General features: G+C 54.8%; 1 protein-coding gene across 1 annotated transcript; it reads left to right on the forward strand.

The window, feature by feature from the left end:
* The first annotated feature begins 9743 nt into the window (after nucleotides 1-9743).
* Nucleotides 9744-14622, forward strand: LOC138731253 (amine oxidase [copper-containing] 3-like). The gene is made up of 4 exons (XM_069877067.1): nucleotides 9744-11648; nucleotides 11747-12032; nucleotides 13193-13322; nucleotides 13475-14622. The coding sequence occupies exons 1-4, from the start codon at nucleotides 10079-10081 to the stop codon at nucleotides 13775-13777; spliced, it is 2289 nt and encodes a 762-aa protein (XP_069733168.1). The 5' UTR covers nucleotides 9744-10078; the 3' UTR covers nucleotides 13778-14622.
* Nucleotides 14623-15014: the final 392 nt, after the last annotated feature.

The following is a 15014-nucleotide window of genomic DNA, read 5'->3' on the forward strand; positions in this document are numbered from 1 at the left end:
GCTCGCCCGCCCCTGGGGGCCGTCCCGTCCCGCCCCGGGCTGCAGTACCACAACGCGGCCACGACGCGGCAGCACTGAGTCCCCGCCCCATTCATCCCGATCACAGGGATCCCAGCCAATGGGAGCGCTCGCTGCAGGGCCCGCCCTACGGCCGCTCTGGGGGGGTTGATTGGCTGGCGGTCGCTGAGCGGGGGAGCCACTGCGCATGCGTGCCGTACAACATGGCGGCGCCCATCGTGCTACCACTGCGCATGCGTGCCGTACAACATGGCGGCGCCTATATTGTAGCCACTGCGCATGCGTGCCGTGCAACATGGCGGCGCCCATCGTGCTGCCACTGCGCATGCGTGCCGTACAACATGGCGGCGCCCACTACTGTGACACTGCGCATGCGTGCCGTACAACATGGCGGCGCCCACTACTGTGACACTGCGCATGCGTGCCGTACAACATGGCTGCGCCCACTACTGTGACACTGCGCATGCGTGCCGTACAACATGGCGGCGCCCACAACTGTAACACTGCGCATGCGTGTCGTACAACATGGCGGCGCCCGTTACTGTAACACTGCGCATGCGTGCCGTACAACATGGCGGCGCCCGTTACTGTGACACTGCGCATGCGTGCCGTACAACATGGCGGCGCCCGTTACTGTGACACTGCGCATGCGTGACGTACAAAATGGCGGCACGCCTGTTAACTCCTGCGCACGCGTGGCGCTCGCCTCCTCTTCCTCCGCCCCCACCCCCCTCACTGGGCAATGTGCCGGCGCTGATTGGCTGCCGCGCTCTGAGCGCCACGCCGCTCAGTCAATGGCCGCGCGACCCGCGGAGCCCGTTTCAACGGCAGCCCGCCGGCACCGAGCGGAGCCCAACGCAGCCCGAGCGAGCCGCGAGGAGCCGAGCTGAGGGGACTCGGGCACCCCGGGCAGGGACGGGGGGACGTTGGAGGTGGACATGCGGCGCTATCCCTCTCCCAGCCCCAGCCCGCACCCCGTTGGCCGCAGCCGGCGGCGGGCGGAAGGGCAGCGAAGAGCAGAGCCGAGCCGTCCCGAACGGCGCCGCGCGGAGCCGACAGCAGCCGAGCGGATCCGAGCCGCTCTTGGAACCGCCACGCTCCCCGCCCGGCTCTCCGCTCCCCGCCCGGCTCTCCGCTCCCCGCCCCGCGCCGCCCGGCTCGCCCGCCCCTGGGGGCCGTTCCGTTCGCCCCCGCCCCCGGGCTGCAGTACCGCTCCGCGGCCACGGCACGGCAGCACTGAGTCGTCCCGTCCCCCCGTCGTCCCCCCCCCGGGCTGCAGTACCGCTCCGAGGCCACGGCGCGGCAGCACCGAGCCGGGCGAAGCTATTTTGGCCGTTGTTACCAATTTTGCCGTTTTCTCCCGTCGTGGGTTCGACCCCGACGGGCGCCGAATCAGCCGGAGCAGCAGCAAAGGCAGAGCTCTCCGCACAACCCTCACCCGCTGCCGGGCTTTGGAGCATTGCAAACCATGCCTCCCGGGGTGGTGGGGAGGGGGGGGGGGTGGTGGTGTATGCAGACTACATCTCCCAGCATGCAGCGCGGCCTGTCCCGAGGGGCATGCGGACTAAATTTCCCGGCATGCAGTGCGGCCCGTCCCGAGGGCACGCGGACTACATCTCCCGGCATCTTCCGCGCCGCCCGGCAGGGCCCCGCCCCGTCATGGCCCCCCGGGTCCCCTGAGCGCCCTCGGCGGGGGCGGACGCGTAGCGCTGCGCAGGTAACGCGGGGCCGCCCCGGGCCCTCCCCGCGGCCCGGCCTGCGGCGGCGCCACCGGGGCCCCGGCGCCCTCACAGGAGAACGTTTCCGCCAGAGATCTCATCTCTGTCTCCCCTCTTTCGGCCTGTAACCGTTTCCCCTCTCCCGTCGCTACAGGCCCCGCTAAAATATTTTCCCCCCTCTAGGCAGCAGGAGCGGGGCGCGGATCGTTCTCCCGCCGCTCGAATCCTGTGTTTTGGTCCTGGGCCCCTCGCTCCAAGAAAGCCCTGGAGGGGCTGGAGCGCGTTCGGAGAAGGGAACAGGGGTTGTTGGGGTGGCTGAAGTACCTGGGGCTGTTCAGCCTGGAGAAGAGAAGGTGAGGGGAGACCTCATCGCTCTGCTCAGCTCCCTAAAAGGAGATTGTGGGGAGGTGGGTGCTGGGCTCTGCTCCCAAGTGAGAGGTGATAGGATAAGAGGAAATGGCTTCAACTTGCACCAGGGGAGGTTTAGACTGGACATCAGGAGAAATTTCTTCATGGAAAGGGTTCTCGGGCACTGGCAGAGGCTGCACAGGTAAGCGGTAGAGTCCCCGTCCCTGGAGGGGTTCAAACACCGTGTAGAAGTGGTGCTTCAGGGCATGGTTTAGTAGGCATGTTGGTATTGCGTTGATCATCATGGAGGTCTTTTCCAACCTTGATGATTCTATGATTCTAATCCTGATTCTGCAGTTTCCTGGATAGGGGGCAGCAAGGGTCTCCTCTCTCTGGTGACCAGCAACAGGACATGAGGAAATGGGGTACAGCTGCATCAGACGTGTCATTAGGAAAAGGTTCTTCACTGAGAGAGTGGCCAGCCACTGGCACAGGCACCCCAGGCAGCGGTCACAGCACCCAGCCTGTCAGAATTCACAGAGCATCTGCAGATTGCTCTTACTTGTATTGCTTAGTCGGAGGTTGCTCTGCAAGGAGCAAGGAGTTGGGCTGGATGATCCTTGTGGGTCCTTTCCAACTCGAGATATTCAATGATTCTATGATTAATAATCATTATTTATATAACTATAAGCAAAATGATGTAAAATCCTAATGCACTGGGATATTTCTGTTTCTCGGGCTGGCAGTGCTCTTTGGGCACTGATTTTTGAGGTCCATCGTTGGGGACTGCAGCTCTGGAGAGCTGCTGAAGCCAGAGTCATACAGGGGCTGCAACTGCTCTGGGTCGGGCAAACTGGAGTCTGCATGTGGGAAACTACACGGATGTGTGTGAGTGCTTGTGTGGTACTGTACAGCCTGAAGCAGTCATACGTGTATCACAATACTGGTTTAAAAGTCAAGTAGTTCTTTGGAAACATTGGGAGCTGCATGACAGTGGGCTTTCTCCCCAGCGAACTACATTAGCAGTAGTGAAGAAGCCGTGTTTGTTGCCAGCTCTGATGATTATATCAATGCTGCTCATTTTTGTTAGTTTGTTCCTTGTGCTACGCAGTAAGAAAATCACTTCTATGCACAAATACCTCTGTAGTTGGTAAGTGGTAGTGAAAAACAGAGCTGTGGGGAGGAGAGTCTTGTATGTTAGGTGGATGACTAACATTTTAAACAACTGGAGTCTCTGCAGCATGAGAATCGGGGTCCGAGACTGGTACAAGGGAGCGTGGATGACAACAGGCACTAGACCCCTCAAGTACTGGGTGCAGTTTGGGATGCCACAGGATAAAAAGATCTAAAGCTGCTAGAGAGCATTCGGAGAAGGACAAGGAGTGAAGAGTTTAGAGGGGAAGTATGTGAGGAGTAGCTGAAGTCACTGGGTCTGTTCATCCTGAAGAAGAGGAGACTGAGGTGGGACCACATTGCAGTTTGCAGTTTCCTCACACGGGGAAGAGGAGGAGCAGGCGCTGAGCTCCTCTCTCTGACCCAAGCGAACGGCAGGAAGATGCACCAGGGGAGGGCTAGGTTGCAGCCCTGCTCCAGCTGCTGGTGCAGATGATCATGTGTGCGCACACATACTTCATGCAAGCACACATGTATGCATGCGCACACACCCTGCTCCTGTCAGGACTGCCCTTGTCTCACACTGTTCATGTGATACTGGCTCTTTTTATTTTCTATTTCTATTTTCCCACGCTTATTCCTTCCCAAATCACCTGGGCTCCATCCCTTTGCCCACTTTTGGCTCATCTCCTAAACATCCCGTAATAAGCCTTGTGCAATCCCAAACTGCTCTTCCCTGCATCTCACAATGTGCCCCACGCCCCTCAACAGCCACCCCACTCTCTGTCAGGAAGGTGCTCAGGGTTTGACTCGCCTTCATGGGTTTTACCCTGGAGAAGGGCTCTCTGGGACAGTCCAGGCAGCATCCCTGGAGGGTGTCCCTTCCTCCAAGCCTTGGGTTTGGTTTCCTGGTCAAACACCATGTCCCCATGTTCCTTAGGCTCAGGGGAGTGCAGCTGAGGGCAGGAACCGGGACAAGGTGTTGCCTGGGATCCGCTGCTGGTCTCTGTGTCCCTGTTCCCTTCAGAGGTGTGCCAGCTCACAGCCAGGTACCAGGGCTACAAATGAACTGAGGTGCTTGGTAGTTAACATCGATTTTATTCACAAATAGTTTATACTTAATTTTTGTTGCCCCTCTGTTTTCAGTAGCTCTTTTCAGTGTTAGACAGTAACTATAGGTAACTATGACAACAATTGCTGCATCTCGCACTGCCAGCTGAACAAACCGAGCTCATCTCTTGTCAGCTTTTCCACTTCTGTAGTAGGACTGCTCTGCACCTATCATGATTTCTGTTAAATCTCTTCCATTCTCCCAAATATCATCACTCCACCCACCTCTGCAGCTGTGGCACCGTTTCCTTCACTGCTTTTCCCTGCTTGCATTTTTTGCTGTTGCAACCTGAGGTTCTTTTTCTGCTCCAGCTTCTGTCTCTGCTCTCACCTGAGCCCCTCCATAGCTAAAGCTCAGAGCACCACTCCATCTTTATCCTTCTTGCACAGGCTGGACACATTTCATGGTTCTCCTCTCACCGTATCGTCTGACCTCACATTTCCTGGCTGAGTCATCAGTTCCCATGCAATTGCTCCTTTTCCAAGGATCTCTGCAGAAATTATCTTCTCCTTCAGGTAATGCATCTCCATGGCTCTCTAGCCTCAACTCCCTTTGTTTTTTCTGTGATCTCTGTGTGATCTCGTCTGCAAACAGATTCTGTGGACTAAAGTAAATCAACGCTGATGACTCATAGATGAACCAAGCTATTTTAAGGGGTGCTGAAGCCAAATTCTCAGCCCCTCACGTTCCCTCTTTGATGCCTACTTGATGTCTTTAATGACTAAATCCAGACTTTCTATTTCCTTGCTCCCAACTCTCCAAGTAATTCCGTTCCCACTCATTGTGCTATAGGTGTCATCACCACTTCCGTGACCTCCAGTGAGAGAGAGGCTGTAGTCTGCTCAGGTAATGTATTCTCTGTGCTTTGTTATTACAAAGCTTTTACCCAAGCACCGCTGTGATGTGTTCTGTTCCCTGGGAACAGTGGTCATTATTCTTCTCCTCTTTGCATCATCTTACATGCTTGGAGACCAGGTGGGATATATCCCCGTCCTTTTCTAACTCCTTGGATGTAATAAATTACATTAATCCTGAGTCTGAAGAGTCTTGATATCAGTGGCAAAGAACACTGCGCCCAGCGCTTCCCACCATGGATGAGCTGGGGAGCGGGCTTAGACTGGGCCCTGGCTGCTAAGCATGGGCTCCACTACTCAGTCAGACATTCTTCACTTAAACTTGTTATTCACATTGTGGTGGGCTTTTCTTCTCACCTAGAGTGAGGTTGGACCCAGGTTTTGCTGGTTCTTGTATTGGGAAGAAGATGGAGATGACCCTCAGTATTCTGTAACAGCGGCTTTGGTATTGCCTCTCAATTACACTTTTTTATACTTGGATATTATTTAATGGCTCTGTATAACTGGAATATATGAGAAAAGTAATTTAAATTTAGGAAAGCTGTGTCTTTTTCAGAACCAAAACTCATTTTCTCTCTGAAATCAATGCAAATCAAAGAGATTTCTGACTACGGGATGGGGTTTGTTTGAGAAAGGCCTGGGGGCTTCAGTCGTATGAAGCTTCATCACAAGAAATGCTGGCAGACAGATATTTACCAGGCTCAGTGAAGTAATTTAGTAAAATGTCCTGTAAACTGTAAAGCTTGGGGAGGGGAGGGAGCATGGGGGACACATGCTGATTAAAGCGGTATCTGACAGTTTTTAATTTTCCAGTGAAATTATATCAGATTACCAGTCAAACTGAGACACCCACGTGGATGTACATGAGCTGTCTAGGTACATACATAATATTTTCACTGGTTCTGAAACGTTAGCCTCAGTTTTGACACTCAGTCTGCAATTGCTCTATTTTGCCTTCTCTGACAAACATCCCAGAAATACAGAGGTGTTTTCTGATGCTTCAGTCTCCTGGGCTGCATAAAAGCAACATGGCCAGCAGGTGAGGGAGATGATTGTCCCCCTCTGCTCCTCTCTCACAAGACCCCACCTGGAGCCCTGTGTCCAGTTCTGGAATCCCCAACATAAGACATGGAACTGTCATGTGAGAGTTAACCCCAGGTGTTGATTCTCCAGGGGACAAGGCTCAGCTCTCATCCATCCACAAAGCAGAATTTGTCTATGCAGGACTTTCTTGCTGCATCACGCTGGTCGTTTTTGGCTATGATGGCTCCTTGTCTCGTCCTGAGTGTCAGGGAGTGGGAACTGGGTTCTTCTCAGGTGTTTGGATGACATTGTTTGGGCACTGCAGCGGCAGGGTTTGGGGTTCAGTCCTGCTGTCAGCCACCTCTGCTGTGGACTGATGCCAATGCTAAAGCTGTACTGAGGGGTCATATCACACAGCACATCCCCTGGCCCAGCATGGCTGTGCTAGGAACATATTTAACACGATCCCTGGAGGTGTTCAAGGCCAGGCTGGATGGGGCTTGGAGCAACCTGATCCAGCAGGGGGTTGGAACTGGATGGGCTTTGAGGTCCCTTCTCACCTAAACCATTCCATGATTCTATGATTATTGACTGTCCCAGCTGCATCTGTAAGAGCACATCTGCCATGCATGTCTTTAGTTGAGCTATTTTGCTTTCTGAGCGTGTGCATTTTTGCTTGTCTTTGTGTGGGTTTGTCTTAAGAGTTCAAACAAAAGTTACTAGGAGGAAGGTGTAGGAATCTACCTCATTACTGCCTGTTGTGTCTTGGACTGCTTTCAAGTGATGGGAAGGGGACAGTCTGACTCATTGCTGTTATTTGTTAAATATTCCCATTCAGATGCAGATGGATAACTGGGCATCCAATACCTGTGTTTAGAAGCCATGAATTCCAGAAAAGTGCTCTCAGAAACACGGAGAACCTTCCCTGCTACTAAAATACACTGCCAGCAGCCATCGCAGATCCTCATTGTGGATGTCACAGCAGCTTCCTGGACCAACACGTGTTCCGTGATCTCGGAAGCTCTGGAAAACACGCTCTGTCTGGCATGCAATGTGACGGGCCCCTGCCGCATTCCCTTGCTGAGCCTCTACATGGTGCAGAGTCAGCCGGAGTGTCTGCTGCCCTTCACGGTAGGTGTGAAATGGTGTCTCTGGGGATCCATGAAACACAAATGCAACCCATTATTGCAGTTTAGTACAGAAAGTTATGATTTACTACAAACGTATATCTAAAAATCATTCTCAAAAAGCATGGTTTCAGAAACTTCATGGGAGAGGCGAGTTTTATGAGGGAATGATGTTTAAAAGGAGGAGTGTCGTATTTTTGATCTGTGAAATTGCTCCTGTGCATAAACTAGATTTTGTGCTGCTGCGTTCTAAACTATCTGTAGTAGCTCTGCCTTTCACTCGCTGCTTTCTGCACTGTCTGTACTGCTTTGTGACCAAAATCACCAAACACAGCTCTACAATGCAGTGATCTGGATAGTGAAAGGGTCTGTATCCCTGCTGGTTACACAAGTATCACCACTCTGGGAGGTGTTCCAGACACATATGGGGAAAGGATCACAATTCAGAGTATTTTTACTGAATTTGAGAAATATAGAATCACAGAATGCCACATTGGAAGGGACCTCAGGGATCATCTGGTCCAGCCCTTTAGGTGATCTGTAGTTTAAATGAGGTGGCCCAGCGCCCTGTCAGGCTCAGCCTTTCAGGTGTCCAGTGTAGAGGAATCCACTGTTTCCCTGGGGAGATTATTCCGATGTTTAACTGTTCTCACAGGGAAAAAATTCCTTCTGGAATCCAATTGGAATCTCCCCAGGAGCAACTCATCCCTATTACCCCTTGTCTTTTCCATGTGACTCTTTATAAAAAGGGAGTCTCCATCCTCTTGGCAGACACCCTTTATGCACTAGTACGTGGTGATAAGGTCTCCCCTAAGCCTTCTTCTCTCAAGGCTGAACAAACGCCATTCTCTCATTCTGCCAGGCTTACTTTGTATGGAAGGTTTCCCAGTCCTCTGAACATCAGGCCTTTTAGGACCCCCTGGAACCCTCTGGGACCCCTTTAGCCCTAAAGGGCTCCCAAAGGGCTCTAGAGTGTTCCTGGGTGTCCTAGAAGAGTCCTAGAAGGCCCTAAAGGGGTCCCGGGGGCTCTAGAGGGTTCTTTGGGGTCCTAGAATGGACCATGTAGATCTTAAAGGGGTCCAAGTGGGCTGTAGAAGGTACATGGGGGTTTGAGAAGGGTCCTAGAAGGCCCTAAAGGGGTCCCAGGGGGCTCTAGATGCTTCCTCGGGGTGTTAGAACAGTCCGAGGAGACACTAGAGGGGTCCCAGGGGGATCTAGAGGGTTCCTGGAGGTCCTGGAACTGTCCTAGAAGGCCCTAAAGGGGGCCCAGGGAGCTCTAGAGGGTACCTGGGGGCCCTAGAAGGGTACATGAAGGCCCTAAAGGGGTTCCAGGGGGCTCTAGAGGGTTCGTGGGGGTCCTAGAAGGGTTCTAGAAGGCACTAAAGGGGCCCTAGGTGGCTCTAGAGGGTTCCTGGGCATCCTAGATGGGTCCTAGAAGGTCCTAAATGGGTCCCAGGGTGGGTCTAGATGGTTTCTGGTGGTCCTAGAAGGGCCCTAGAAGGCCCTAAAGGGGTCCCAGGGGGGTCTAGATTGTTTCTCGGCGTGTTAGAATAGTCCAAGGAGACCCTAAAGGAGTCTCAGGGGCCTCTATAGGATTCCTCAGGGTTCTAGAATGGTCAGAGGAGACATTAAATGCGTCCAAGGTGACTCTAGAGTGCTCCTTGAGGTCCCAGAATGGTCCTCGAAGGCCGTAAAGAGATCTCTGGGGGCTCTTGAAAAAGAGCTCTAGAGGGTTCCTCAGGGTCCTAGAAGGCCCTAAATGGGCCCCAGGTGTATCTAGAGGGTTCCTTGGGGACCTAGAAGGGTCCTAGAACGCCCTAAAAGGGTCCAGGGGGGCTCTATAGGGTTCCTGGGGGTCCTAGAATGGTCCTAGAAGGTCCTAAAGGGGTCCCAGGGGGCTCTAGAGGGTTCCGGGTGGTCCTAGAAGGTCTGAAAGGGGTCCCAGGGGGCTCTAGTGGATTCCTTAGTGGTCCTGGGATGGTCCTAGTAGGCCCTAAAGGGGTCCCAAGTATCTTATATCAAGCCTAAACCTGCCCCTCTCCAGTTTACACCTGTTTCCCCTCATCCTATCTCCACAAGTCTTTATGAATAGTCCCTCTCCAGCTTTCTTGTAGCCCCTTTCAGGACTGGAAGGTTGCTATAAGATCTCCTCAGAGCCTTCTCTTCTCCAGGCTGAAACTGTTGAGGTGCAGCACCGTCGAGGTAGTGATGAGTAGCTGTCCCCTCCCTCCCTCCTGGCGGCAGGACAGGTGTGTTCCCATGCGTGGAGCTATTGGCATGCTCTCTCTGCTCCAGCTGTAGAGGCAGGATGGGGCCATGGCGCTGTGCACAGCAGCGCTCCACAACAGAGGAATATCAGCCTTACAGTCTCTGCTGCCTGCCCGGCTGTTTGCCTTTGCAGGGTTAAGAGAAGGAGGTGCAGGGAGATGAATTTATTTCCCCCAAGAGACTGGATGTGTCATCTCCAAGGTCTGCAGTATAGCACGTGGGATAAGAACGGAAGGATATACGTACGAGCGTTAAGTTTACTTAAAATTATGACCCACAGGGGAGGCAGAGCAAAGCTGCCTTTTATGGTTCCCAGCAATTCCTAGGCAAGTCTGAACATTCCCCTGCGAGCTCCTCTGGGCCGTTCCCTGATGAGAAAGCGAGGGAAAAACCAAACCCAACCAAACCCAGCCCCTTCTGTTAGCAGTGTCTTGGGAGGATTCTGCAGCTGGAAATCAGCCCTGCCAGACTGCAGGAGCTCTCAGTGCCTCAGCAGACATGAACGTGAAAACAGTGCTTGTCCTCCTCATTCTGGCTTTAGCCACGATATTCGCTTTAGTCTGTGTGTTGCTGACCAGGGGAAGGGCTCCCAGCACCTGCCAGCACCAGCCCCCAGTGCAGGATGACACCGATGACGGCAGGAGCCTGGTCTTTGCGGATTTGACACCGGAGGAGATGGTGCAAGTGGTGCGGTACCTGCAGAGAAACCTTGGGGTGCAACTGGTGGATGCCTCGCGTGCCAAGCCCTCCGACAACAGCATCGCCTTCGTCGACGTGCAGATCCCCACCAAGGCAGAGGTGCTGCAGTTCCTGGATGGCAGGGGGGCCCGCCCGCCCCGGGAGGCACTGGCTGTGCTGTACTTTGGGAACCAGGCAGATCCCAATGTCACCGAGTATGTGGTGGGTCCGCTGCCAATGCCGTTGTACCATCGGGATGTCACGGTGCAGAAGTACGGGAGGAAGCTGCCATACCACTGCAGACCTTTTACCAGCAAGGAGTTTATGGATATCAATGCACTCATCCAGCAGGAGCTGAAAAAGGCACCTCGATTCCTCACTGCATGCTGCCAGTCTGATGGGACTGACCTGGCTGCACTCGTAACAGCCCCACCAGGCTTCAAGTCTGGTGACCGCATGACCTGGTTTGTCCTTTTCCACAACGTGCCTGGCACCGGCTACTACCTCTCACCGGTGGGGCTGGAGGTGCTGGTGGACCACAGGGATCTCCAAGTCTCTCACTGGCGTCTCCATCAAGTCTTCTACAATGGCCAGTACTTTGCCAGCACAGGGAAACTGGAGGAGAAATTTTTGGCCAACTTGGTTGAGGTTGTCAGGATTGAAAAGCCCCGGGCTGATGCAGTGCTGGGCTCACTGAGACCCCTGCACCCTCCCAGCTCCCCAGGACCGCTGCAGTATGAGCCCCAGGGTCCCCGCTACAGCATCAGAGACAACCATGTCACCTTCCAGGGCTGGAGCATTGCTTTTGGCATAAAGCCCAGTTCCGGTCCTCGCCTCTTTGATATCAGGTACCGTGGGGAGAGGATTGTCTATGAGCTGAGTCTCCAGGAAGCCATCGCTGTGTATGGCTCCAACTGTCCTGGGGGAATGTCAACCCGCTACCTTGATGGGAGCTTCGGTATGGGTAGGTTTGCCTACGAGCTTGTCCGGGGCCTCGACTGCCCCTACATGGCGACCTACGTGGATCGACACTACCTAGTGGATTCTGACACTCCCAAAACCAAGCAGAAGTCACTCTGCATTTTTGAACATGATTCTGCCATCCCTCTGCGGCGCCACTTCTCCGACTCACAGTCCTTTTACTATGGTGGGCTGCGGAAAAATACACTGGTCATACGTGCCATCTCCACTCTCATCAACTACGATTACATCTGGGACTTCATGTTCCATGGCAATGGGGCCTTGGAGGTCCGGGTGCATGCTACTGGCTACATCAGCTCCTCCTTTTTCCATGACCGAGGCACCAACTATGGCAATAAGGTTGGGCCCCACACGCTGGGGACAATGCACCTTCACAACATGCACTACAAGGTGGACTTAGATGTTGACGGTAGGTCCTGGTGCCTTTGTGTGTGGCTGTGGTTTGCTGAGGGCTACAGCTTGGCGGGCAGTGCAGAGGTTGAGGGGGGTTTCCCTTCTGCTTCACAGGGCAGCTGAACTCGGTGGAAGCCCAAGACATGGAGTATGAGCTCGTGAAAGCCCCCTGGAGCATGCAGAACACCATTGAGCGGCCATACCTCCGCAGGAAGGAGCTGGGGAAGGAGGATGAGGCAGCGTTCATGCTCAATGCCCCCATGCCCCGCTACGTCTCCTTTGCCAGCTCCAAGTCCAACAAATGGGGCCATTCACGCAGCTACCGTATCCAGATCGTCAGCTATGCTGGAGAGCACCTACCCATCAGCAGCCTCATGGAGAGGTCCATCAGCTGGGGCAGGTGGGTGCCCAGGCTGGGGTATGTGTGGCCCCCACCCCTTCTCCTCCCATCTGCGTCCCTGGCTCCTCTTGCTTCCCATCAGATGGAAATGATGATCTGAGGGCTGGAGGATCTCTCTTATGAGGACACACTGAGGGAGTTTAGGATGTCCAGCCTGCAGAAGAGAAGATTTCAGGGAGACCTTGGAGCAGCTTCCAGAACTGAAAGGGGCTCCAGGAAAGCTGGGGAGGGGCTCTTGATCAGGGAGGGCAGGAATAGGAAGAGAGGGAATGGTTTTCAGCTGGAAGAGGAGAGATTGAGATGAGATCTTAGCAAGAAATGTTTTCCTGGAAGGGTGGGGAGGCCCTGGCCCAGGGTGCCCAGAGCAGTGGTAGCTGCCCCATCCCTAGAGGGGTTCAAGGCCAGGTTGGATGGGGCTTGGAGCAACCTGATCTGCTGGGAGGTGTCTCTGGCACACGGTTGGGACTGGATGGGCTTTAAGGTCCCTTCCAACCCAGACCATTGTATGATTTTATGATTTTCAGCCTGTGCTGTGCTGCAGGGAAGGGTTAAACAGCCAACATGAATACGTTTTGGCTTATAAAATCCCTGGAAGAGTTGCTCAATGACGTCTGTTCATAGAAGTTTACAGGCAGGAATCTGACCCCCGATAAGATTAATTTAGAGCAATGAAGTGTGTTTTTCCCTGTGAGGGCAACCAGGCTGGAGAACAAACTTTCAAGGGAAAAACTGGCATCCCCAGGTCTTGACCATTTTCATGTGAGGACAGAATATCTTATGGAAAGTGCTTGGGATAAGCACAGAGCTGGCTCACTGACAGGGTGACGTTTAGGGGCTTGTGTTCTGGGGGAGTCTGGAGAAGGTAAAAATGGCTCTGGCTGATGGGAGTGCGTCAGGCAGCCAGTGGCAGCATCTGCACTTGAATCTCTGTTTCCCAGCTGTGCTGGAGCAGCTGCAGGCAGCAAGCAATCTCCAACCAGCCCAAAAGTGGTGAGGTTCTGCCCCTTGCTGCTGCAGGGCTCCCTACCAGCCTTTCCCTCCCTGACCCAAGACACACCAGGCTCCCCTGGGGCTGCATCCAGCCCCAGTTTGCTGGTGCAAGGCAGCAGCGCCCTGCCCCATGTTGGCAGGATGAGCCCCTCTGCCCCCTGTGCTGGCAGGTACAAGCTGGCCATCACCCAGCGCAAGGAGGAGGAGCCCACCAGCACCAGCATCTACAATCAGAACGACCCCTGGACACCCACGGTCGCCTTCGCTGACTTCATCAACAATGAGACCATCACCAACAAGGTGAGCTGGGGTCCTCTGGGTGGAGGGGAGCCAAGCACTCTCAGTGCTGCCCTGGCCAGAGTCTTCACCCATCCCACAACCAAACTGAGTGGCTGCTGGGCAGGAAGAGTCCCGCTGAGCCTGATGGGGTGCCTGGCTCCCCTCCTCCCCAGGACTTGGTTGCCTGGATCTCTGTGGGGTTCCTACACGTCCCCCATGCTGAAGATGTCCCCAACACGGTGACTGTGGGGAATGGGGTCGGCTTTTTCCTGAGGCCCTACAACTATTTTGATGAGGACCCCTCGGTGGACTCGCCCGACAGCATCTACTTCAGCAGCGAGCAGGATGCTGCTGAGTGCAAGAACAACCCCCTCGCCTGCCTGCCCACCACCGCCACCTGTGCCCCTCAACTGCCTCCCTTCAGCTATGGGGGCTTCCTCAACCTCAGCCTAGCCCCATCATCTGGTGAGCACTGACTGGGCTGGGGCCGCCGCTGCCCCCATCCCCACCAGCGAGGACTGCCCATGCCCGGCCAACGGGTACATCATTGGAGGGCGTTCTCAGAGGGGCTCTGGCAGCAGTGGTGGGGGCAGACCAGCTCTGCTGCTGCACCAGGACCTGTCCTCCCCATACCGAGGTTGTCTTGTGCTCAGGGCCAGGTTTTTGAAGGAGCTCAGCTCTCGTTTTGGCACCACATTACTGCCTAAGGCAGACTCAAAGCCTCTGAGAAACAGCCCCAAGGAGTGATTTTTGGAGACTCCATCTGGGAGACCACCCAAAGGGCTGTGGGGTGCCTACAGCTGCTGTTCTCCATTGGGACTGGGGCTCCTGCCACCTCCTCAAGGTAGGTTGAAGCACAAGGGTGATGGTGCCAGACAGGGCTGAGCACTGCACAAAGCTGCAGGTCCCTTTGAAGCCATGGTCCACGCTGAGGTTCTGCTCTGGGTGGAGGGAGCAGGTGGTGTGGCAACTGCTGTTACCTGGCTGCGGCCTGTGCGCACTAGGCCATGGCCACCCAGCATCTCCAGGATGCCTGAAATGCCCACCTGGCCCTGTGGCTGCTGCCGCTCCAGGGCTGCTGGGACCCAGGAGATGCTAAGCTCTGGGTGCTGTGGTGATGCCAAACTCTGGAAATGCAGAGGGGAAGAGGGATGTGAACAGAGATGGGGATGGGAACTGGGATGGGAGGATGCGCTGGGCTGCACCAGGAACCCATGAGAGGAGCACACTGCAGGACTATGGGGCGGGCTCTCACCAGGCTGTGCCGCACTGTGTCCACTCTTCCCAATAAACAGGCACTCGGGTGTTCTTCCTGACCAAACTTTTGTGCAGCTCATCGATGCTTTCTGCAGCTCCTGTGACTGGTGGCCAGAACCTCAGCACTGCTGACGCTGTGGGCACTGCTGCCTGATAACGGTCCTGGCTCAGCCCTGCGGCATTTGTGTGGGTCCAAGGGCCATGGGGCCAATGCAGTGCCCAGCTCGGCTGCATGAGCACGCACTAGCTGTGCTCTTGGACCCTGGGTGCTGGCAGGAGGCTCCTGACAGGGAATATGGGACAAACAAGGGAGTTAATGTGTAACGGCTGTACCGAGCTGTGTTAATCGGTTCTGGCCTTGGCTGCTGCCCAGCACACTCAGCCCCCACTGGTGCAGGGACCCTTGCTCCTGCCCCCGTGGCTGCATGAGCAGCCCTAAGCTGCAGGATCTTTCAG

This window comes from Phaenicophaeus curvirostris, chromosome 26, assembly GCF_032191515.1.
Source record: "Phaenicophaeus curvirostris isolate KB17595 chromosome 26, BPBGC_Pcur_1.0, whole genome shotgun sequence".
NCBI lineage: Eukaryota > Metazoa > Chordata > Aves > Cuculiformes > Cuculidae > Phaenicophaeus > Phaenicophaeus curvirostris.